Source organism: Hippopotamus amphibius, chromosome 16 (assembly GCF_030028045.1).
Source record: "Hippopotamus amphibius kiboko isolate mHipAmp2 chromosome 16, mHipAmp2.hap2, whole genome shotgun sequence".
Taxonomy (NCBI): domain Eukaryota; kingdom Metazoa; phylum Chordata; class Mammalia; order Artiodactyla; family Hippopotamidae; genus Hippopotamus; species Hippopotamus amphibius.
Genome location: NC_080201.1, coordinates 4,274,514 through 4,297,284, shown reverse-complemented (window position 1 = coordinate 4,297,284; position 22,771 = coordinate 4,274,514). Strand labels below are relative to the sequence as shown.

Genomic DNA, 22,771 nt, shown 5'->3' with positions numbered 1-22,771 from the left:
TTCTGACCACACAAGACACATCACAATCCTGCCGTCTCCTCTCTGTCTCCAGTCCAGGGCCTCTCCACTCCCCTCACGAGCTACAGCACCAGGGCTACTGGGAGACCCAGGTTCAAATCTCAGCTCTGCCACCTTCCAGCTGGGTGGCCTCAGGTGAATCACAGACTCTCTGAGCCTCAGTTTCCATAAAATGGGGACGCCAACAGTACCTCTTCCTTCTTCCCTGCCTGCCTGCCTGCCTTTCTTTTCCTGGCTGCACTGTGCAGCTCACGGGATCTTAGTTCGCCAATCGGGGATCACACCTGTGCCGTCTGCACTGGGAACTTGGAGTCTTAACCACTGGACCGCCAGGGACATCCCAAACGGCACCTGTTTCTTACCATTGTTGCTAAAAATTAAATTTATGGAATATGAATACACCCAGCCCCCAACAACTCCGTGAATGCCAATTAAATCTGAATATGGCAAACACCTTTGTTTTTCCAGTAAAGAGAGAAGCTTTGTCAGACCAATCAGGGCTTCCCTGGTGGTGCAGAGGTTAAGAATCCACCTGCCAATGCAGGGGACACAGGTTTGATCCCTGGTCTGGGAAGATCCCACATGCCTCGGAGCAACTAAGCCCGTGCGCCACAACTGTCGAGCCCGTGCTCTAGAGTCCGTGAGCCACAACTACTGAGCCCGTGAGCCACAACTACTGAGCCCGTGAGCCACTGCTACTGAAGTCCACACACCTAGAGCCTGAGCTCTGCAACGAGAAGCCACCGCAATGAGATGCCCGTGCACCACAACAAAGAGTAGCCCCAGCTCGCCACAACTAGAGAAAGTCTAGAGAAAGTGTGCAGCAACAAAGACCCAACGAAGCCAAAAATACTTAAATAATAAAATAAATCTTAAAAAAGACCAATCAGCCTTGTTTTTTGAAAAACAAAAAACCATTTATTTCTGTAAACCGTTTCGAGTGCAGACGCTCTTCACGACCCCAACACAGCACAGACTTCCCCCAACGAAATGAACAAGGAAAAAAGAAAGAGAACGCTACCAAACGTGCTCATGAAGAACCAAGCCAATCTCATCTTTCTTTGAAAAAAAAACCCTTTCGCCGGTGTGGTGCCACCGAGGATTAAAACCACAGACTTTCTGGTCCCGCGAGGGCGGGGCTCCCGCTGCACACGCTCTGTCCCCTGCTGTTCTTGCCGTCGGGCAGAGGACCAGCTGGACCTGAATGCCCATCCCGCACCCTGGCCTCTCTCCCTAATGTCATCCCATGGGGAGCCCAAGACGTGAACCCTGAAGGACTCCTCCTGTTGAATCTGGACTTAGGCCTTTGCCCCCACTCCATGCCATCGTTAGATTTCGATCAACGGGCCACTTCAGACCGGTGGCAAAGCCAGGCAAGTTTTAAGGCAAATTTTCTCTCGTCTCTTTTGGTCTGAGTCAGGCCTGCACATCTCTCCACCGAGCACCGTCTCTGATGGGGGGGTGAGCTCGGGGCTCTGGAGCGACTCTCGGGGGCGTGAGCCTGGCCAGCGGGACACGTGTGTGCTTGTGGAGGCCGCCGTTGAGGGCACAGCTCCTGCCTCCTCAGCGGGAAGCAGGCAGGCCGCAAAGAAAACCGAGATCGCGGCCACGGCCCAGGCGCCAGAGGCGACATGAGGTTGGCGGGTGAGGCCGGGCAGGCTGCTTGTGCGTCAGAGAAATACCAGGCAAGGGTCACCACGGGAGGCACCTCTGATCGGATGATGTGCGTGACCTTGGCATCAAAATGATTTTTCTTTAGAACAAGAAAGGGGGGGGAGAGAAAGAAAACAAAGAGGAAAGAAAGATGTTGCATGAGCTTCATGGGCTAGGACACAGCAGGTGCACAAGGGAAGTGGGGAGGGGAGCTGGGTTTTCGGCGGGGTGGCGGGCGTTGCCTCGCATTGCGTCTCCTCTCCCTGGGCTGGTGGGCTGGTAGCTGAGGCCGCGGTCCCCTCCCCCGGGGAGCAGGCAGATGACTTCGGCAAGGGGCGGGGTGCGCAGGGGTTACTCCGTCTGGGCATCGTAATTGGCTCCCCCCGCCTTCTTGAGCTCGCTCTTGATGAAATCTTCCTCCAGCTCCTTCCGATCACTGATCACAAACTCTTTGGCAAAATTCTGCAGGAACAAAATAAAACACAGAGTTCCCGTTAAAAAGGAGGGGATGCGATCTGAGCGTTGCTCAGGCAACACACCAGGAAGTCTTGGCACCTAAAATACTAAGAAATGATCAAAATGAAAATCTGGTGGCAGAATGGTTTGGCAGGGGAAGAAAAACAAAAAACAAAAAAACAAATTAAAAAAAAAAAAAAAAAAAGTGACCAGAGATCAGGAAATGGATCAAGTCGAGATACTGTGTAGGCCTATGACCATGGGGATGGGCCAAAGTCAGGTCTGGGTTCGGATTCTGGTTCTGTCATTTTCCAGCTGTGTGGCCTTGGGCAAGTTCCTTCAACTCTTTGTGCCTCAGTTTCCTCATCTGTGAAAACCCACCTTCTCAGGAGAATAACAGAAGAGGAAGTTGGAAAGGCAGGCTGGTCCACGGGTAAATGTCTAATACCAGGCTCTCTCAAAAACAGGGCTTGGGGGGTGATCTGTAGCTTTTACCCATTTCCGTGGTGTAACTGTCCCCCAGGTGGCTGATTATGAGCTATCAACAGGGGACTTGCACGTGGAGCTGGGAAGAGACACATGATTGGCTGTCAGCTGGTAGGAGGTAGCTTCACGCACCCTGTCATAGGGATGCAGGGCCTCTGCTCCCAGGTCTGAGTGATCAGCGCAGACACTGAATGCACTAAAGCAGGTACTGGGGCTCCGCGCACCCTGACTAGAGAGCCCGTGTGCTGTGGAGCCTCTGAGCTACAACTAGAGAGCCCATGCACTGCAACTGCTGAGCCCAGCTCTCTGGAGCCCGTGTGCTGCAACTAACACCTGACACAGCCAAAAAAATTAACTAACTTTTTTAAAAAGGATGTACTGGGCTCTCCAGCCACACTCAGTTACTTGAAGGTGGGGGGGGTTGGTTACATGGATTTAAGAAACACCATGCCATGTGATGGGGCTACAGTGATTAGCCAATGGTTGCGCTCGCTGTGCCCTCTTAGGGTACACATTTCAACCATGAAACCCCACAGGCCTGGCACACATGTGGCTCATGGCATGAATGAATGACGCAGGTGATCTGGCGTATCAGGTAACCCTGAGCCATGAAGCATCTACAGTTATGTCAATACATGCATCATTAGACTCCCATCAACAAGGAAAAATTCAGGATGGGGACAGATAAGAATACAGAGAGGGGCTTCCCTGGTGGCGCAATGGTTAAGAAGCCGCCTGCCAATGCAGGGGCACAGGTTCAATACCTGGTCCAGGAAGATCCCACATGCTGCAGAGCAACTGAACCCGTGCGCCACAATTACTGCGCCTGCACTCTAGAGCCCGTGAGCCACAACTACTGAAGCCCGTGCACCTAGAGCCCATGCTCCACAACAAGAGAAGCCACTGCAATGAGAAGGCCGTGCAGCACAATGAAGAGTAGCCCCTGCTCACCGCAACTAGAGAAAGCCCATGCACAGCAACAGGCCCAATGCAGCCAATAAATAAATATATTTTTTTAAAAAAGAGAAATTTACGAAAATAGGAATAACAAGTTTGAAGGTCAGAAAATCATCCGCATTAAAAAAAAAAAAAAAGCCCACAAGGAAATAAGGTAAACAATTACCACCATTTATGAAGCACTTATGTATACCAGACACTGCCACACATTAGCAAACTTAATTCCTAAAACCTTTTAATATGACCCAGCAATTCTACTCCTAGAAATCTGCCCAAGAAAAAGGAAAGCATATGTCCACACAAACACTTGTAAACACTAATATCCACAGGAACATTATTCATAACAGTCAAAAAGTGGAAACAACCCAAATGCCCATCAACACATGAATGGGTAAATAAAACATGGTCTATCCATACACTGGAATATTATTCATTCATAAAAAGGAATCCAGAGAGACAGAAAGTAGATTCATGGTTTCTAGGAGCTGGAGATTGGAATAGAAAATGATGGAAATGCTCTAAAACTGGATTGCAGTGATAGTTGCACAACTCTGTAAATTTACTGAAAATCATTGAATTGTAGACTTAGGATGAGTTAATTCTGTGGTATGTAAATTATACCACAATAAAGCTGTTTTTCAAAAAATCGTGTAAAATGGTCAATATTATTTCCATTGTGAAGATGAGAAAATAAAGGCTGGAGATTATGACACCTGCCCAAAGTCACACAGCTAGTAAGTACAGCTGACCGTAAAGCTGACCTTCTTAAAAAAGTGTCACCTTGAGGTGGGGGAGTCAAGGAAGGGAGGGAATACGAGGATATGTGTATAAAAACAGATGATTGAACCTGGTGTACCCCCCCCCAAAAAAAATAAAAATAAAAATAAAAATAAAAATAATAATAATAATAATTTAAAAAAAAAAGTGTCACCATCTCCTTTAGAAGTGATGGAAATATTCTGAAATTAGATAGAGGTGGTGTCTGCACAACATTTTGAAGGAACTAAATGCCACTGAATTGTATAGTTTTAAATGGTGGTTAATTTTGTTACGTGAATTTCACCTCAATTAAAAAAAAAAAAACAAGAGAAAGAAAAAAAGGAGAATGACTAAACCAGGAGCACTCTCAAGGTCAAGTTTTACAGTGTTGAGACAAAACGTTCACCATGCCAAGCCACCAAGAATACTAACAGGAAGGAGGAAATGGGAGGTTAATATTTATCAAGCAACTAATAAGTACCAGGTGCAGCCACACACATTTTCTCACTTAATCCTCCTTCAGTATATTAGCTTTTTTTTTTTTAAAGATAAGATCCGCAGGCTGGGCTTGGAGAGATTGTGTAACTAGCTCAGATGACTAAGCATCCTTTCTACGCCCAGCCCACCATGCTGTACTGCTAAGTGTCTGTGTAAGTCATCAGCACACGAGTGAAAACAAGGGGAACCTAGAAGGAACATGTTTCTCAACCTGAGCAGGGGGAGGGGCGATGAGCAGATCAGGAGGAGGAAGCCCACAGCTCAAGATGCCTATAGAAGGAAGTCCGAAGTTCCTCTGCCCTGTGATAGCTATATATGGCAATCTAGAGAAACAAGAACACTCACGCTTGTGTCTGTTAGCCATTAGACAGTTTAGATTAAGAAGACGTTTGATAAGGTCTAAGAAATCCACAATGAAAGTGCACATAGAGCACGGTCCACCTTAAAACCACAGGTATATGGGAAATCAAATCACAGCCAGAAGGAGCAAACTGGGATAGCAGAACCCAGTGAAACATAACAATAAATATAAATGAACAAAATTACCTTAAAAAATAGCTATGTCTCTGACTGCCAAAAAAAAAAAAAGCAGCCCCAAACCCTATACATCTGAGAATCTGAGACATTTAAAACCAAAAGATTTGCCAAAAAATGATTCTTTCAAACAAAAGTACACAGAAAAGCAACCCTCCCCCATGGGAACGAGCCCCTGCCCTCTAGAGGGCAGGCAGGAGGTGGCTGCCACATGCAAGTGGTCCTGGCAGGCCTGGTGGGCCTCCCCACCACAGGATGCTGGGGTCGGGGGTGGGGGAGGGCAGAGACTTCAAAGGTGAGCCGATGCTTCCCCGCAGGGTGTGGACTCTGCAAAAAGTCCCGCGAAGGTCTGAGTCAGCCTCAACCCAACTCAAAATGACTGTACACTTGTCCACCTCTGTTCCTCCCAGAGTCCCTAAAGGGCGGGCCTTCGATGTGGCAAGGGAGATGCCACCACCTCTGCGGAGTGGGCTTAAATGTGAGTTTGCAAAAACAGGCAGAAACAGAGCAAAAACGATGGGAGCAGCACCAGGGACCTGAGGGGCGTGTAAGGACTCGCCTGTGCTGAAAGCCACAAAGAACACATCTGCACAAAGCAGGGCCACCTCCCACCTCCCCACCATGCTCCCACCTCTGCCCTCAGCCACCGTCCCTGGCACCCTCCGGGGGCCAAACACCTCCCAGGGCAGAGGCAGGCCACACAAAAGCTGCAAGATGCGGGGGGGTGAGCGGACGGGGGCAAGTCCTTACCAGAAAGGAGGCCAGCAGGGCCCAGAGCAATGCTAACACACAGGGAATTTTAAATTTTCTAGTAGCCACACTGAAAAAAGTTATTCTGTTCTCCATACTAAGTCTGAGAAAGCCAGTATGTATTTTACATGCACGCACAGCACACGGCATAGGACGAGTCAGACTTCACGTGCTCTGCAGCCACGTGTGGCTAGTGGGAGCCCAGGCCTAGATAGAACAGGAAAGAGCCTGAAAGAATAAAGTGCTCTGTCAAGGATTATTAATCATAGAATAGTAGAGCCAATCTGAGTGGGGGAGGGGGAGCCTTCGGGGGTGGGGGAGGCAGGGTACTGGAAATGCTCCATGTCTTGATTTGGGGGGTAGTGCCACGGGTGAGTACAAAAACTCAAAGTTTCCAAATTCAGAAGTTTATCAATCTGTATACCTAGGATTTTTGTGTTCTCCTCTATGTAGCAATATTATACCTTGGTTAACAAAAGAAGCGGGGCGGGGGGACTTGAGCTGAACGAGCCTTCGAAACCCTGACATTCACCCCTTTATTTGATAGAGAAGTAGTAAGAGACCTAGACAGGGGAAGCAATTCACCCCAGGGCACACAGCAGCCTCACCTCGGGGCCCTGGGGGCAGGTCCTCTCTCCTCTGCACCCTACTCGGTGGGCTGCTCCAGACTGCCCGTCCCTCCCCCGCCAGCATCCGTCATGCCCTGAAGGCTAAGAAAGCCACATGCCACAGACTTCAAAGCAAAATGTGCCGGTCTGGGGGCACTGTCACCTGCGGTTCTAGAAAGATCTTCATCATTTCTGGGAACTCGGTGTCCCTGGTTGATAGCCTCCAGACAGGGCAAGCGTGCCGGTCTGGGGGCACTGTCACCTGCGGTTCTAGAAAGATCATCATTTCTGGGAACTCAGTGTCCCTGGATGATAGCCTCCAGACAGGGTCTCTCCCTTTTCAGCCAGCGCAGGACTTTTCAAAGGAAGAGGCCCCATCCAGCTAAATAGGACTCCAAGATGGTTTGGAAACACACACCAATCAAGTTAAGGACATGTTCTGTCCCTGTGACTTTTCTCAAGTGCATTTAAGTTCATGCTTCAAAGATATAAGATGGACATCGGTCTGCTCCCAAGGAGGGCAATTCTAGAGAAGGACTGGGGTTAGGAATTGGGGCTCTGTACACAGTCAAGAATCTATTTGCAAGCCTGGTTTAAAAAGTGCATGAGTGTTTTCCTATCCTTGGTTTTAAATCACCTCATTTTTAAATGGCTCCCAACTGCCTGGGGTTTACGCCCCGGCTTCAGTCCTAAAACGTGCTGGGAGTCGTTCGTGCATCTCGGGCAGCCTGACCCTCCCCAGAAACTCACCAGCCCTGAGCCTGAGCCTCCTCATCTGCCAGCAGGGGACAACAAGAGGACCTACATCCTAGGGCTGGTTGTAAGGACCTGATGAGCATGCAAAGGAAGTGCTCAAGAATGATTAGGTAGTATTTTAAACAATCCTGGGTTACCTTCGTCCTCAAAATTGTTAGGGGAGTCTGAGCTATAAAGAGGTTGTCTGAAACACTCAGAGCAAATGCACAGGGAGTGGTTAGTTCCTCTTCTCTCACCCACACTGGTTTCTCCATCCCCACCGTTTACTTTTTAATGAAGGGAAGTCTGGGGAATTCCTCGGAATAAGCAGGGTAGTGACACTGGCTCTCCTCGTTCCTGCAGAAAGAAGACGGCAAATCCAGCTGCCCACCGAAAAGCTGAGCACGGGACTAGCCACAGGAGGACAGAGAGGAAGCCTGTCAGGGTAGAAGTGTGTCTGGCCTTCTACCTAGATCATTAGGACCATGGTGGGTTGCTACCCTACACAGACAATGCAGGTGCAGGGACGGTCTGGGAAGAAAAACTGAGTAGGGAGTCTCTGACAGTTAAGTTTGTGATGCTAGAAATGCACATATCTACAAGGCAGGGCCGGGGAGGAGAGGTGACCTTTGTTGCATCCAAAGACAATTAAGAGCTCATGCAATTCATTCTTCCAATAAACACATGCTTACTGAACATCTATTACATGCCAGACACTCTCCTAGGCCCTGGGAAGTCAAAATCTGGTACTTTTGAGTCCCTCAAGAAAGAGAACCCAGGGGCTCTAAAATACCCGGAAGGAAGCAGTCAATGGCTCTGGGCCCTGGTGTCCATCTCTGTGAAAGAAAAGGGCTGGACAACAGGTTCTGCCAGCCCTTTCCCCACCAGCCATCTGTGGATTTGCAACTGAGCCTACAGAGCATGTGGGACAAAGTTCCACCTTGGACACCAGAATCCAAGGGGCAATGGGGAAAACTGGCACAGAAACAACAACTTTGGGATCAGAGCATGGCTTTTGAAAAGGAGACTGTGTGCTAGTAAACTCTTGCCAAAAAGTGAGGGATGGAACCTCCCCTCCCACACGTGTGAGACGGGGCAGGGGGTGGACGAGACACATGCTGGCCACAATATTGTATCTTTTCCCCCAAGTAGGTGAAGATTAATTATAAAGCCAAGACCTTGACTGCTAAGGAAAAGCAGTTGGTCCCCAGCAGGCTGCATCTTGCTAGGAGAAAAGGTACCCTCCAAGGAACCTGAGCCAGATGAAAACGCACAGTAGCAAACTTGCCAGCCCCTCCTGGGCCCCCTACACCTTCCCTCCTACAGCTATTCTACAGCGCCGCAGAGGCCAAGGTTTTAAAAATCCTTCCAGCAAGGTGTAATTTACTCAAAAAGAACAGGTTCTTGTAACTGGCATGAGTCATCACAGACAAGGGGAAAAACAAATAGGTCAAAATGGTACGGTCCAGTGTTTGACAGATACAGGAACACAGGCACCTGCGTCACCGTCACAGGGCAGAAATGACACGACCCTATTTCACTAAGGAGAGGACAAAGGACGAGAGAGAGGCATCTGGTGACATCTCCAGTGGACACAAGGTAATTGCCCAACACAGAGGGATGGGGGGGAAGGCATGCTGGGGTAGGTTTGGGTCCAAACCAAATAGGGGCAGCCATCCCTATGTCTTGAATCCTGACCCATGCAGGGCCACCCACTTTTTTTTTTTTTTTTTTAATATTTATTTATTTGGTTGCACTGGGTCTTAGTTGCAGCAGGCAGGCTCTTTAGTGGCAGCATGCAAGCTCTCAGTGGCAGCATGCATGCAGCATCTAGTTCCCCGAGCAGGGATTGAACCCAGGCCCCCTGCATTGGGAGTGTGGCGTCTTAGCCACCGGACCACCAGGGAAGTCCCCCTCCCACCTCTTCAGCATTTGAGTGACTGCCTGGATTCTGACCCCTCCTTTCCTGACCGGGGATATTTACAGAAGCCCTGCCCCCATTCTTCCTGATTTCTGACCACAGCTCCATCCAGATCAGGGATGGTAAGAATGGGAGAAACACACTCCATTCTCTCCTCCAGGGTCCACGGCAGACGTGACAAATCCATCATGGCACTTTCCCCACTCAGTCCAGACTTAACCTCAGAATCATTCTTAACCCAGACCTCCAAACAGCCCCTGCTATGATCACTTGACAAGCAATATTCAATCTGGGTTTAGGACTTCAGTTTCTGCCTGGTCGAAATCATGCTTAGCATTTCTTGTTTCTCAGCAATACCACTTTGGGGACTTTTTCCCAAAGAAATAATTCAACAGAATTTTTTTAAAATTACAACACATATCCTCACAGATGTTCACAGTCAGTAAATACCAGACTGCTTCCACTTTCCAACAAAAGCTGGGTAAATAAGTAAACAGTATTGAATGCTTCACACGTAGCAGGCACTTATACGGTAGTTTACTTAATTTTTACAATTCCATGAGTTAGATATTATCATCCCCAATTTTCAGAGGAAGCTGAAGCTCAGGGAAGGGAAGTAGCCAGAAGAAGGTCGCACCCATGGTGAGAGGTGTGGCTGGGACCGAAACCCACATTTAACTCCACGTCGAGGTCTTTACCAGAAGAGTGAACACACACACACACACACACACACACACACACACACACACACATACACATACACACGTAATCCCACATTCACTGAACAGAACAGTATTCAGCTGTTAAAATTATGAAAACTGAAAATATTTATGAAATGTTACTTGAAAGGACACACACTGGACCTCTGCTATGATTAATCCTGTTTGTAATAACACGTACCATGTGGCCAGGGCTCCAGGGAAATTAGCAGAAATCGCCAGGCGGCTGATCATCATTTAGGTCCTTCATTTTGTCCGAACCATTTTTCAAGACCACGCTGCCCTGGGATAAACCACCATGGGGGAGAAAACAGAGAGCCTGGAGCTGGTTCTGGGAGGGACTCTCGGGACAAACTATGACAAGAGAAGGACAAAGGTGGGGTGGCCCATGCCAGGGAAGGGAACAAGGGAGGGAAAATCTGAAAGATTCAGATGCAGAGCGTGCAGGCAGCCTTCGGCCCCCAAAAGCACGGTGGGGGTGCGTGTCCCACGTGGAGACCTGTCTGGACTCAGCGCTTGAGCTCCTTCCGCAAACACCCGCACACGCTCTAATCCGGCGTCCCCACAGCATGGAAACCGTCTGCTGTTCACAGCGTCAGGAGTCACTGCGTGAGCATCAGAGGCCAGCTGCCGGAGGGCCACCAGAGAGGAACCACGCCAAGGCCGGCTGCCCGAGGGCGGGGACCCATCTGGGGTTTAGTGATGGGCACCCGGCCACAGCCCACTGGCAGAGAGGGCTTGTGAAAGCGGCTTCCATTTCCATGCCAGGCTCAGGGTGCGGGCGTCTTCCTCTTTCTCCCAAGAGCTTTTCACCTCTTGGTAGCAGGTGCATAGAACCAGGTTCCTCATTGCCCTTCCCTCCACTAAAGGGGTCTCTGAGCCCCACCATCTGGCTTCTGTCTTGACACTCACCTTGGCTTGAGGACTCACCCCCTCCAAGACTGTTTCCTCATCTGTATATTGGGTGTATCATGGGACCTGCCCCTCTACCCATGATCCCTGGCACCACTGTTCACAGGCTGCTTGGGAGCTTTGCATTTGTGTTTTAAAGATAGGACACGAGCATCGGAAAACCCCCTTGCCCGAGCCCAGACCCAGGTGAAACACATCAGCACAAAAGGCCTTTTCTGCTTCTGAGAAGAATAAAGGGCCTTTCCATGAACCACGGGCTTGAAGAAGCAAAAAGCGCCCCATAAAAATAAACAGCTGAAACCCTGTAAAGCAGGATGAAGCATCTACGCTGGTCCCCCAAGTGCCAGGCTGCAACTAACGCTTTGCAAGAGGGAGCAGCCCCGTAAATCTCATGACACCAAGGTGTGTGGGTTCTCCCAGCTGATCCAACCAGCTCTCACCTCTGCTTCTCAAGGAAACAAAGCAGAGCCTTTGGAAATTCCAATCCACCCCCAAATCCCTCCCTGAGTGTAAATGGCTTCCACAATTTAATTCAGCGGAACATTTATTTCATTCCTGAACATTTATTAGCTTCTGTCCTAGGAATTCACCAAGAATAAGACACAGACTAGAGCCTAAGTGAACAGATCTGATTCTTCATTTTTAGCACCTGTTTTAGTACTTTCCTTACAAGAAAGACAAGTAAAGCAGCCATGGTCCCTGCCCTTGAGATTACTTTCTAGGGTCACTTAATTATAATTCATGGAATTTGAGTCATAGTATTATACAAACACAGATAAAGGAGCAAATAATTCTGATTGAGGCTGGTAGGAGAATGGGGTAAAGAATAAGGGTTTTGAAGGATGAACAGGAGTTCATCAGTCGCTAAAAGGAGAAATCTTTTCATATCCTTCGTTTTTCTTTAATCCTTCCAACTGCTCTATGAAGATCCTTCCAACATTCTGTTTTTCGTAAGTGAGAACAGAGTCTGGAGATACAGTTACTTGCCCAAGGTCCTAGGGTGAAAAGTTGGTGGAGCTGGAATATCAACTTGGGTCTCATTCCCCTTAAGCCCAGCATCTCTTCCATTTGACACAGCAGCATTAAAAAAAAGAGAAAGAAACACTGTGCCATTGCACTGTTCAGCTTCTAGTAAAAAAAAAAAAAAAAAGATTCTTCCATCAAGGAAGATTGAGAACTAGAGTAGTAAACTTACAAATAAATGTAAAGGGGCTTCCCTGGTGGTGCAGTCGTTGAGAATCCACCTGCCCATGCAGGGGACACGGGTTTGATCCCTGCTCCAGGAAGATCCCACATGCTGTGGAGCAACTAAGCCCGTGAGACACAACTACGGAGTCCGCATGCTGCAACTACTGAAGCCCGCTTGCCTAGAGCGCATGCTCCACAACAAGAGAAGCCACCACAAGGAGAAGTCCCCACTCGCCAAAAATAGGGAAAAGCCCACGTGCAGCAACAAAGACCCAAACACGGCCATAAATAAATAAATAAATTAATTAATTAATTAATTAATTAAATTAAATTAAATGTAAGGAGACTTCCCTGGCGGTCCCGTGGTTATGACTTTTCCTTCCAATGCACAGGGTGTGGGTTTGATTCCTGGACAGGGAGCTAGGATCCCACATGCCTCGTGGTCAAAAAACCAAAACATGAGACGGAAGCAACATGGTAACAAATCCAATAAAAACTTTAAAAATGGTGCACATCCAAAAAAAGTCTTTAAAAAAAAAAAAGGTAAAAGGTTTGTTTCCTACAGAACTTCTCAGAGACTTTAATGTGAGTCTATAAACGTAGACTTTCCAAAGGGATGTTGGCCTCAGAACATTTTCCTTGGTGCTGGAGGACTCTGGGAAATGCGTAGGGGGATGAAGTGACAGAGCTGGGGCCCCGGGGTCAATCTGTAAGCATGGGGGACCTTGAGCAACTTCCCCAACTTCCCTGGGCCCCAGGCTCCTCGTCTATAAAATGGGGATAATGACAGAACTGGCCTTGTTGTGAAGAAGAAGTAATTTTAATATGTGGAAAGTCCTTGAAAATGACAGGCATGTGGCAGGGGACAATAAAACTCTCGTCCTTCATATTACGACCACACTGGTACACAAACATGACCCTCCTGGAGAATGAGGACATGTGCTCCTGGCCCTGGGGCAGTGGGGGTCCAAACTGTAAGTGGCCCCTGCTCCTGGGGTTCAGAAGCCATCAGGATACACTACACTGAGGGTTCCAGGCAGTCACTGACATGCCCGTCCTTTTCGCCTCCACTTCTCCTTGGAGGAAACACTCCCTGCCGTTCTTTTCCCAGTGCTGCAAGCTGAGCTCTACCTCTGGTTACTTGGCTCCATGAGCATTCTATATGATATTAAAAAAGAAAAAATAGATAAACGGATCAAAAGAATAGAGCGATTCTGCAAGGCCAGCAAGATGCTTCATCGACCGAGTCCACTCCAAGCCAAGGCAGCCGGGCCCGGCGGGGGCAGGTCTCTAACGGGGGTGACTGCAGTGTCCCTGTCATCCCGCAGAGGCGCCAGAACAATGGGACGGGTGTTGTGTCGCCGGCCCCAGCCGGGCATTTCTGTGCTGCAGAGGACGGCCGTGACGACGCAGCCGCGCACCCTGTCCACTCAGCACATTCCGGGGCCCGAGTCCGGCTGTCACCATCGCCCGGCCCGCCACCCGCTACTGCCTGTGGCCTTGCTGGCCTTGTCCTGTTTTCCGCCAGCCAAAGAGACAGCTCAGCGTCTCAGCCTGGCTCTGAACACAGACTAAAGAGACTCAGAATGAAACCTCCTGACTTTTAACTCCTCCGGGTTCCAGCCCTGGACCTGCTGCTTGTTAGCTGTGGGTTTGGGGCAAATCCTATCACTGCTCTGGGCTAGAGTTAGGGCTAGGGCTAGGGTTAGGGTTAGGGCTACGGTTAGGGTTAGGGTTAGGGTTAGGGTTAGGGCTAGGGCTAGGGCTAGGGCTAGGGTTAGGGTTAGGGCTACGGTTAGGGTTAGGGTTAGGGTTAGGGCTAGGGCTAGGGTTAGGGCTCCCCCTCTTGCTGATGCACCTCCGCACAGGCTCTAGGTTAGGTCTGGATTGCTTGAAGTCAGCACCGGCAAGGGTGGGTAAGGCCAGGACCTTCTTGTGTTGATAGCTGTGACTGTGGTCTAAGCCATTTGCAAGATAATGAGATTTCAGGACGGCTCAACAAGACTCATGCTTCTGCACAAGGACCTGCTCCCAGGGAGATGCTCTACAACACGGGAAGCTGTGTATCGCGGTGACGTCTAAACAGGAAAGCTGGGACGCATAACAGCTACACTTCCGGGCCTTGACCAGACACGGTTCAGCATTTTCCTTCTACTTGCTCATTTAATCCCCAAGAAACCCCAAGAGGCAGACTATCCCAGCCCTGTTTGGGCCGTCAGGGGAGTGAGGCCCAGAGGAGAGCCACTCCCTCAAGGCCCTGCAGTAAATGGCGAGACTGAAATCTGACCTCACACCATCTGGCTGGAAAGGCTAGGGCGGCCTGTAACAAGGAAGAGCCAAGACGGACTCCATGTGGGATCTGTTTCTTCTAGTTTAACCTTTGCTTCCCACTGCTTTTGTTCACTAAGAGGAGACTGTCTATACACAATGACCTGCCTCGGGGAGCCCTGCTCCTCTGCCTGAATGTTACACCAAAGTGCCTTTGTTCAGGGAAACATCCTGACCCTATCCACCTGTGGATGGCTGCAAGAAAGAAGAGATTAACACATCCCTCCCCTTGGCTGGCCATTCCAGAGGACATTTGGAAAGCTTATGGCCTTTTTACTTTACTTCCTCATCTCCTCCCCCTCTCTGTGCTATAAAAGAAACTGGCAACCAAACCCAGATAAGATGGTTTTTTGGAGACGCTCGTCTGCCATCTTCTTGGGCTGCCGACTTTCTGAATAAAGTCGTATTCCTTGCCTCCACACCTCGTCTCCGATTTATTGGCCTGTCGTGTGGCAAGCAGAGCGAGCTTGGGCTCGGTAACAAGACCACCGCCCTACACACTTTCTTTGTCTGACAAAGTGAAATATGGTTCACTTAACGGTGATACGCTGTCATAAACAAACTACCCCATAAAAAAATGAAACAATTTCAGAATAAATCAAAACAGAATACAACACAGCCTTTCAATTCATCCAACTCATTTTTTAAATGGGGAAATTGGGGCCCAGGAAAGGAGAAAAGCTTGCCCACAGGCCAGCAGGTGGTGTGAAGATCCACCCTTCTTGATTTCAGTGTCTCTGAATTCAATTACCTTCTCTATGTTTCCTACAAAGCCTAAGGATGTGGGTATATTCTTTTTATTATTACAAAAACCAAAGGTGTATCAATAATCTTAAACTAAAACTCAATCCATTTATTCTTCACATGGAAATTGTGGTAAAAGGCAGCTAGGGATGTGATCCTGTCCCCAAGACACAGAATCCAGAATGGCCCATCTGGAGACCCCTAAGAGAACATCTGTTCTGAGTCCCCATTAAGCAGAGGGGAAAGCTGACCCGCCAGAATCAGCATGATTTTCGTGACTGTCAGAAGACAACATTACGCCAGTAAAACTGACCCTCTGTAACATAAATGGTGGTATCTGCAACTGTAGCAAAAACGTGAGGTCTTCTAATAGCTTCAGGTAATAAACATTTTTAAATGCAGAGGTGGAAAATGCAAAAGGTAAAGACCAAAATATCACATTGCACCTGCAGTTCAAGACAGAGTCCCTGCTCCCCAGCGGAAGGGACATCTGTGCTTCTCATCTACCAGCTTCCCAATTTAACAATTAAACAATTGGGATCAATTCAGAGCGGCCAATCATGAGGCTCCACCTTCCTGCCCCACAAGATGTGCATGAGACCTAAGCTGGGCCAATGGGATCATTTTAAGGAAGTGATTGACACTGAGGGAGGAGGGCTCTCCTTCCCCTGGGATCAAGACCCAAAAGAACCACCAGGCCTGGACCATTTCCCCTGCTGCACAGAGGCCACCTGAGGCCAAACCCAGAGGGAAGAGAAAAGAGACATGAGAGGAAGATACTGCTTCAGCCCTCTATCCAGCCACACCTGAAGCTGGCCTCCCCTGCACTTGCCACTTCAGAGAGCCAAGCAATTTCCCTTTTTGCTGCAATGTATTTGAGTATGCAAACAAATGAACTTTAACCAATAGTCCCCACTGAAGTCTTTCCACCAAAGAATCTTATTTCCCCAAATCACCCTCTTAACCACTTAGCCAAATTCAGAAGTGTTCTAGATATAAAAGGAAAACTCTACAGACTGCTGATAGGGACAGGGTTTCCTTTTGGAGTGATAAAAAAGTTCTGGAACTTTTGGACGATGGTGATGATCACCCAACACTATGAATGTACGAGGGTGAGTCAAAAATTACCTGCACCCCGGTTATATTAAAAATTCTATAAATTCTACAGCCACAGTGTGGATAAATTTTTGACTCACCCTCGTACTTCATGCCACTGAATCGTACACCAAAAGGGCTAACGCTTTACGTTACTGTACTTTACCACAGTCTTAAAAATGGAAAGAAAACAGGAGCTCTGCAAGATTCAAAAGACTACCCCCACTGGATGCACCCCAGCAAACAATCCTCTCCCCGTGTGCCCTGTTCTCCTGGCCACGCCGGGCCGGCCAGCGAGCGGGCCAAGAGTGGATGGCGGGGTCCAGCAGGAGACCTTTGCCCTTGGATATGCGTTCTTTGGCCTTTTCCATTCAGCTGCCATAAAGGAGACCCTTGAAAGCTGGTTAACCATTAAAACCCCCAACTGTCCTAGAGAAAATAGCCCGTGGGGGTTGAGTAAGCGGCCATCTAAAGCAAGGGTGCCCGTGCTGGACAGGGTACCAACCGCAGGGTTCACTGGTAATGCGATTAGGACAGGAAGCAAATGGTACTCACTGAACACTGACTATGTCCCAGGCACAGTGCTACCCCTTTAGGAGGAAATCTGACAGCCTATATACTTTTTTAAAGCAACTATCACCCCTGCTAACTCTGGAACCCCCACCTCCTGAAAGCATATTCTAAAGAAACAATCCAGTGGATGACAGAAAGGAGCTGTGTGTATTAAAATGTTGGTTGGGACATTACTTACAACAATAACAACTGGAAACAACTCAAGGGGCCAACACCAGAAGCATTTTCAATACATCACAGTGCACTTGTGAAATGGGACACTCGGCCGCCAGAAAAACGTTCATTACAAAGACTCTGCAGCCACATAATTTATGTAATTACCTTACGTTAGGGAAAAAAATAGAAGATGCTGATTAGGGCGTGATTTGCAGGCTGGGACTGCAGCAATGTGTGGAGGTGGGTGAGCTCGCCCACAGAACTAGTAAGGAAGATGGAAAAATAAGCCGTAATAATGGAATCATAGGAAATCTTTTCACCTGTTATTATTTTTTAAATAGAAGTTTTATTTAGGGATACTTTGGGGTTTATAGAAAAGGTGCAAGAGACAAAGCCAAGAGTTCCCACTTACCCAACAGGCCACTTTGACAACTGGTAACATCCGATGTTACCGTGGTACGTGTGTTAGAGCTAAGAAGCCAACACCGGAACATGACTACTAACTAAACTCCACACTTCATTCCAATTTCACCAGTTTTCCTGTTCTAGGATCCACTCCAGGACGCCACATTGCACACAGCCAGTTTTTTTTTGGTGGGTGCGTTTCGATGTCGGTTTTTGTCTTTTTACGATGCAGTGGCTTTTCGTATGTTCTCAGATGTGTGCGACCATCATCACGGATTTTAGAATATTTTAGAATATTTTCATCACCTCCAAAAGCAGTTAGTTACCACCTCGCTATCATGGGTTTTGGGAAATCCTGTTGCAAAATGGAGAACCCTTTGGTAAGGAGAAAATTGTCTCCCCCTCACTTCCCTTCCCCAGTTTATCTTTCTGGAAATTGGATTTTTTTCCTCGGCATGACCCTGTGCCCTAGCCCCTCATCAACTGCTTTGGAAGTTTCCGATAGTGTCGATTTTTGTTGTGTCCAGAATGGGAAAAAAGTTTTAAGTGGGGAGCTCTACAGGTAGAACTGTTTAGAAGCTCAGAGACAAAACCAAGGGACCACCCACCTTTCCCTCTACCTCTTAGTCTAATAGGGACACAGGGGTAAGTCGGTCATGGCCAGCGCCCAGCTACCCAGTCTAGGAATCTCCGCCATTGTTGATACAACCTTTGTCATTCTAGGGCCATCAAAGGCATCATAAAACCCCTGCTGGCGTCCATAAGGTTGACACTTATTCATTCACCAAGTGCTATTGAGCACCTACTGTGTGCTAGACCCCACTCAGAGGGCACTCACGAATGCTCCCATTGCGTCCCCATGGCCACAGCTGGAAGTCATCCATCACCCAACCAGGAAGTGGTACCATTTTGGTCATCCCACCAACCGCCTTCTCCGTGAGCCACCTGCCCCACCCACAGAGGTAGACACCAGCCACCGTGTTTCTAGTATTCGACAGTCAGGACTGCAAATGCGGCTACCGCCCTCCTAGCTGCACCTGGAAAGCAATTTGGGGTACCTCTCACCAGTGGTGCCAGTGGTCCGGAGACGTAGCACGACACGTTCAGAATCACAGACCAAGGAGCCAACAAGCCCAGCCCCGGTGTCCCTGCTGGATGGTGACCCTTTGTGGGATGTGACCCCCTCCCAGACCCTAAAAGAACACAAGGACAGTTACCTGTACCACCTCCTTCACCAGGGTCTTGTCCGTGCCGGTCTTGGCGCGCTGCAGCCCGCTGACGTTCTCGCCAATCCACGTGATGAGAGCGAACTTGGACCTCTTGCTCATCGCGTCCCCGGTGGTGAAGCGCACGAAAGCGAACAATCGGATGTCATCTGCACCAACGGCAAAAGGAGGGCACGGTGCTCAGTTACGACACCCCACATCCACATCCCCAGCAGGGGCGCGGAGCCACGAGGGTACCCAGAGCCACAGGGCAGGAGACAACGTTCCCTCGTTCAATCCCGGCAACAGCGCTGCAGGCTGGGATGCCCATTTCACAGACGGGAAGCGGAGGCGCAGAAGGGCCACGTGACACTGCCAGGCAGGTGAAGCCCAGGCCTTTCTGCATGCCACATCCGAGACCCTCCCCTCCCCTCATACAGTCAAAGCTCAAATTCTGAATCTGATATAGGGAGCAGACGTTCGTCAGCTCTTTTCATCCCAAATCTTTGAGGCCCTATTTGGAACAGGAAAGCCACATGGTGGAGAGATGGGAACCAGGCTGGGGCAGGTGAGGGGTGGGGGATAAGGAGGAAACAGAGACGGTGGCCCTCGTTCTGGCCTGGGATCCTGCTCTGGGCACACCGGGCACTCCTAGCTTATGGCCAGACAATCAGGCCAATAAAGAATTCTGAAGGGACTTCCCTGGTGGTCCAGTTAAGACTCCACGCTCCCAATTCCGGGGGTACGGGTTGGATCCCTGGTGGGGGAAGTTCCACTGGGTGTGCTAAGCTCAGTATATGGTACATATTCGATGACGCTGGTGTCTATTCTGGCCGACGGATCTATGTTTAAGTCTGTGTCATTTCCACATCACTTCAGAATCTCTTCCACAGACCACGGTGCTGGTTCCCCTGTCCTCCGCTGCTCTCCATCCCCGAAATATCAGGTGATATTCCTGAGTTTTTAAAGCGACGCATGTGTGTGTGTCCACCTTGGCACTCTAGTCATTTGAGGCAGGGTCATTCTTCGTGGTGGGGTGGTCCTGGGCACCGGGGGACACTGAGCAGCAGGCCTGGCCTCCACCCACTAGAGGCCAGTATCACTCCCTGCGGCCCCCGCCCCACGACAATCAACAACATCTCTAGCCACTGCCCAACGTCCCCGAGGGCAGAACCGTCCCCCCCCCCCCCACCCCGGGTAAGAACAAATTTCTAGACATACTTTGTGTCCCCATTTAATCAGGACCCCTTTGTGTTTTCCATCAAAATCCTGCACTTTTTGTTGAGGGCATCACATATCCTTACTCGGATTCATCTCTAAATAGTTCCCATGTCAACTGCAGTTATCCGTGAACTCTCATCCCAGCCCCACCCCCACCCCCACCCCCACGAGGCCGGCACGAGGGATGCTGCTGGGTGGGGATCCTTCATCTCATACCTGCCGCTTCACCCAGCTCATACTCTCAAACGGCTTTTCGTCGCCAGCTTTAGGATTTCTCAGGGACCCAACGACCCGTCGAGCTGTGCTCCCCGAGCACTGTGCGCATCTGAATCACCTGGGATCCAGCTAAAATGCAGATTCCAATTCGGCAGGTCTAGGATGGGACCCCGGGGTCTGCATTTCTAACTAGCCCCCCGGGGATCCTGGTGCTGCGGGTTAAAGGATCGCACCTGGAGGTTTCAAAACTTTATGTCTTTCTTTCTAGAATCATTCCAGGTGCCTCCATGCCAAATCCCGCACAAGGTATAGGTTCTCACCAAGACCCAAGGCCACCAGGCCTCTGGGTGTAATGGGGACAGTCTACACTGGCTGGTTAGTGCCTCAAAGCCTGGGCTTATCCTCCACAGCAAGCTACGCTGTCTGACGGGGAACCGTCTGACCGGGGGAGCTGAGACATGGCCCTGGCAGGCTCCAGACTCCTGATCCAAACTCCACATCCAGGCGTCTCTTAAAGGAAATAGACCATAATCGCTCTTCACGCCGGCACAGCGCCTCTCAGTTTATGGGTTAGTATTCACTGGGCCTTCATTAGGATGCTGGGAGGGGAGCCATGGGGACACCACCGTCACCATCATCAACAACGAAACCATCGTTTGGTAGCTGAGGCTGGGAGGTGGTGGGACGTGCCCAAGGTAACACGCCAAGGACGAAGCCAGCCTGAAGCCGAGGGCTGGGACATCTCAGGTATGTCTGCCCGGCCCCCCTCCTTAGGGGAACCACCCCATCTGGTCATGGTGGCCCTGGTGGGTTCCCAACCTGGGACCTGACCATGGGGGTTAATGGGTGACAAGGCAGTGAGGACAGAGAAGAAAGACCGGTCTCAGGGGCACGTCACAGGCCAAATTGACATGGCTTGGTGACCAACTGGCCGTGGGAAGTGAGGGAGGAAGAGGCCAGGGACAGGAGACCACGTGACCCCCATCTCTTACTCCCCGAGGAATCTGAGGTGATCCCCAAACATCTGAGCCTCAGCGGCCTCACCTGTAAAATCGGGTGATTTTTTGGTCCTCCCCATTTTTTTCTTTATTGAGATGAATGTCACACCACAAAAATTCACCGTTTTAACTATCTTAAAGCACACAAGTCAGTGGCATTTAGTACATCCACAGTATTGTGCAATCATCACCACTACCTAATTCCAGAACCTCTGCATCACCCCAAAAAGAACCCCCTACCACCAGCCTTCACTCCTCACCCCCCCTTCCCCCAGCCCTCAGCAGCCACTAATCCGCCTTCTGTCTCTGGATCTGCCTGTTCTGGATGTTTCTCACAGACAGGACCCGACACTACGTGGTCTTTTATGTCTTTTCTTTCCCTCAGCATGTTGGCAAGTTTCACCCACGTGGTAGCACGATCGGTACTTCATTCCTTTTATGGCTGAATAATGTTCCATCGTACGGACTGACCACATTCCGTTCTGTTCATGCACGTCTCCACCGAGGGACACTTGGGATGTTTCAAACTGGGGTAATTTTATACCTCCCTCCTTCATCAGCCACGAGGAGTAAATAGGATGCTGTGAACCCACCTGGCCCGGCACGGTAGAACCGTCTCCCCAGAGCCCGAGCTATGCGGCGGAGCTGCAGGTGGGGAGCGAGCACAGGAAACGAGGCTGGTGGGGCTGAAGAACTGAGATTCAGGCAGCCACGCACGGCTGGCGCCGGAGCCCGTTTGTTCCCGAGCATTTCCCAGCATCAAGGCTGCTTTTGGGAAGCCAGCGCCCTGTTCCGAGTAGTGTTATTGGAGGCACAGGAGAACCCTCTCCAAAGTGTTTAATTAAATTGCAGCCTTGACTTGAGGGGGAGGCGGGCCACACATCGGAAGCCTCCCGCCTTGTTAATGCCAAGACAACACCAGCAGAAGAACTCGCCCTCTGTTTCCATGGCAACCACTCTATTTGCCTTTCCCTCATTGGATTGCCTGGACATTTGGGATCCCACAACCACACTTGGATCCCAACCGCCCCATCACTGGCCAAAGCCAGTGGGAAAGTTACAAACCACGTGTCCCAAGTACCAGCCCAGGACCCGGCACAAACAGATGCCCGATAAGTCAGTCTCACACCCACCCCCAAGGACACGGGGAACCTGGCTTTTAAGACCTTCCAGAACTGCAGCCCAATGTCATTTAAATTATCACGGCAGGAGAGACTGCTTTTCTGGGTGCCTGCTGGTGCCTATCTGACAATGGTCTGGCCAAAAAGATTGCTGACGTTTTTGAAAATCTGAGAGTCACGTTTTGCTTACCAATGTCTGCCCCTTGGGATTTGGCACGACATTGAAAAGTCAGCTGAAAGTCTGAGATGAAAAACCTCTTGGTCTAAACGACATTCTCACAGCTACCCATGCAGACCTCTGTCTCCCACGCATCCTGAAGGAGGTTCTCAGCCCATTTGACCTCCAACTGGTCAATGCAGAAGGCAGTTCTCATTGAGTCGCTAACTTCCTTCCTCTGAACAAACCAGACAGACCAAACACAGATGTGCACACGAGTGTATCACCTGGGAGGCAGAGCGTGACCCCAACACATATATGACTGTGTGTGTGCCTATACGCACATGTGTGCATGTCC

General features: G+C 49.7%; 1 protein-coding gene across 1 annotated transcript in view; it reads right to left on the bottom strand.

Moving 5' to 3' along the window:
* Window positions 1–913: 913 nt before the first annotated feature.
* The window catches only part of COTL1 (coactosin like F-actin binding protein 1), a 41,863-nt gene continuing 20,005 nt past the window's right edge, over window positions 914–22,771 (bottom strand). The window contains exons 3-4 of the mRNA XM_057713583.1: window positions 18,713–18,870; window positions 914–2,133 (exon numbers count right to left, since the gene is read on the bottom strand). Of these exons, the coding sequence (XP_057569566.1) occupies window positions 2,023–2,133; window positions 18,713–18,870 (269 nt within the window). The 3' untranslated portion in view covers window positions 914–2,022. The remainder of the gene's footprint in view (window positions 2,134–18,712; window positions 18,871–22,771) is intronic.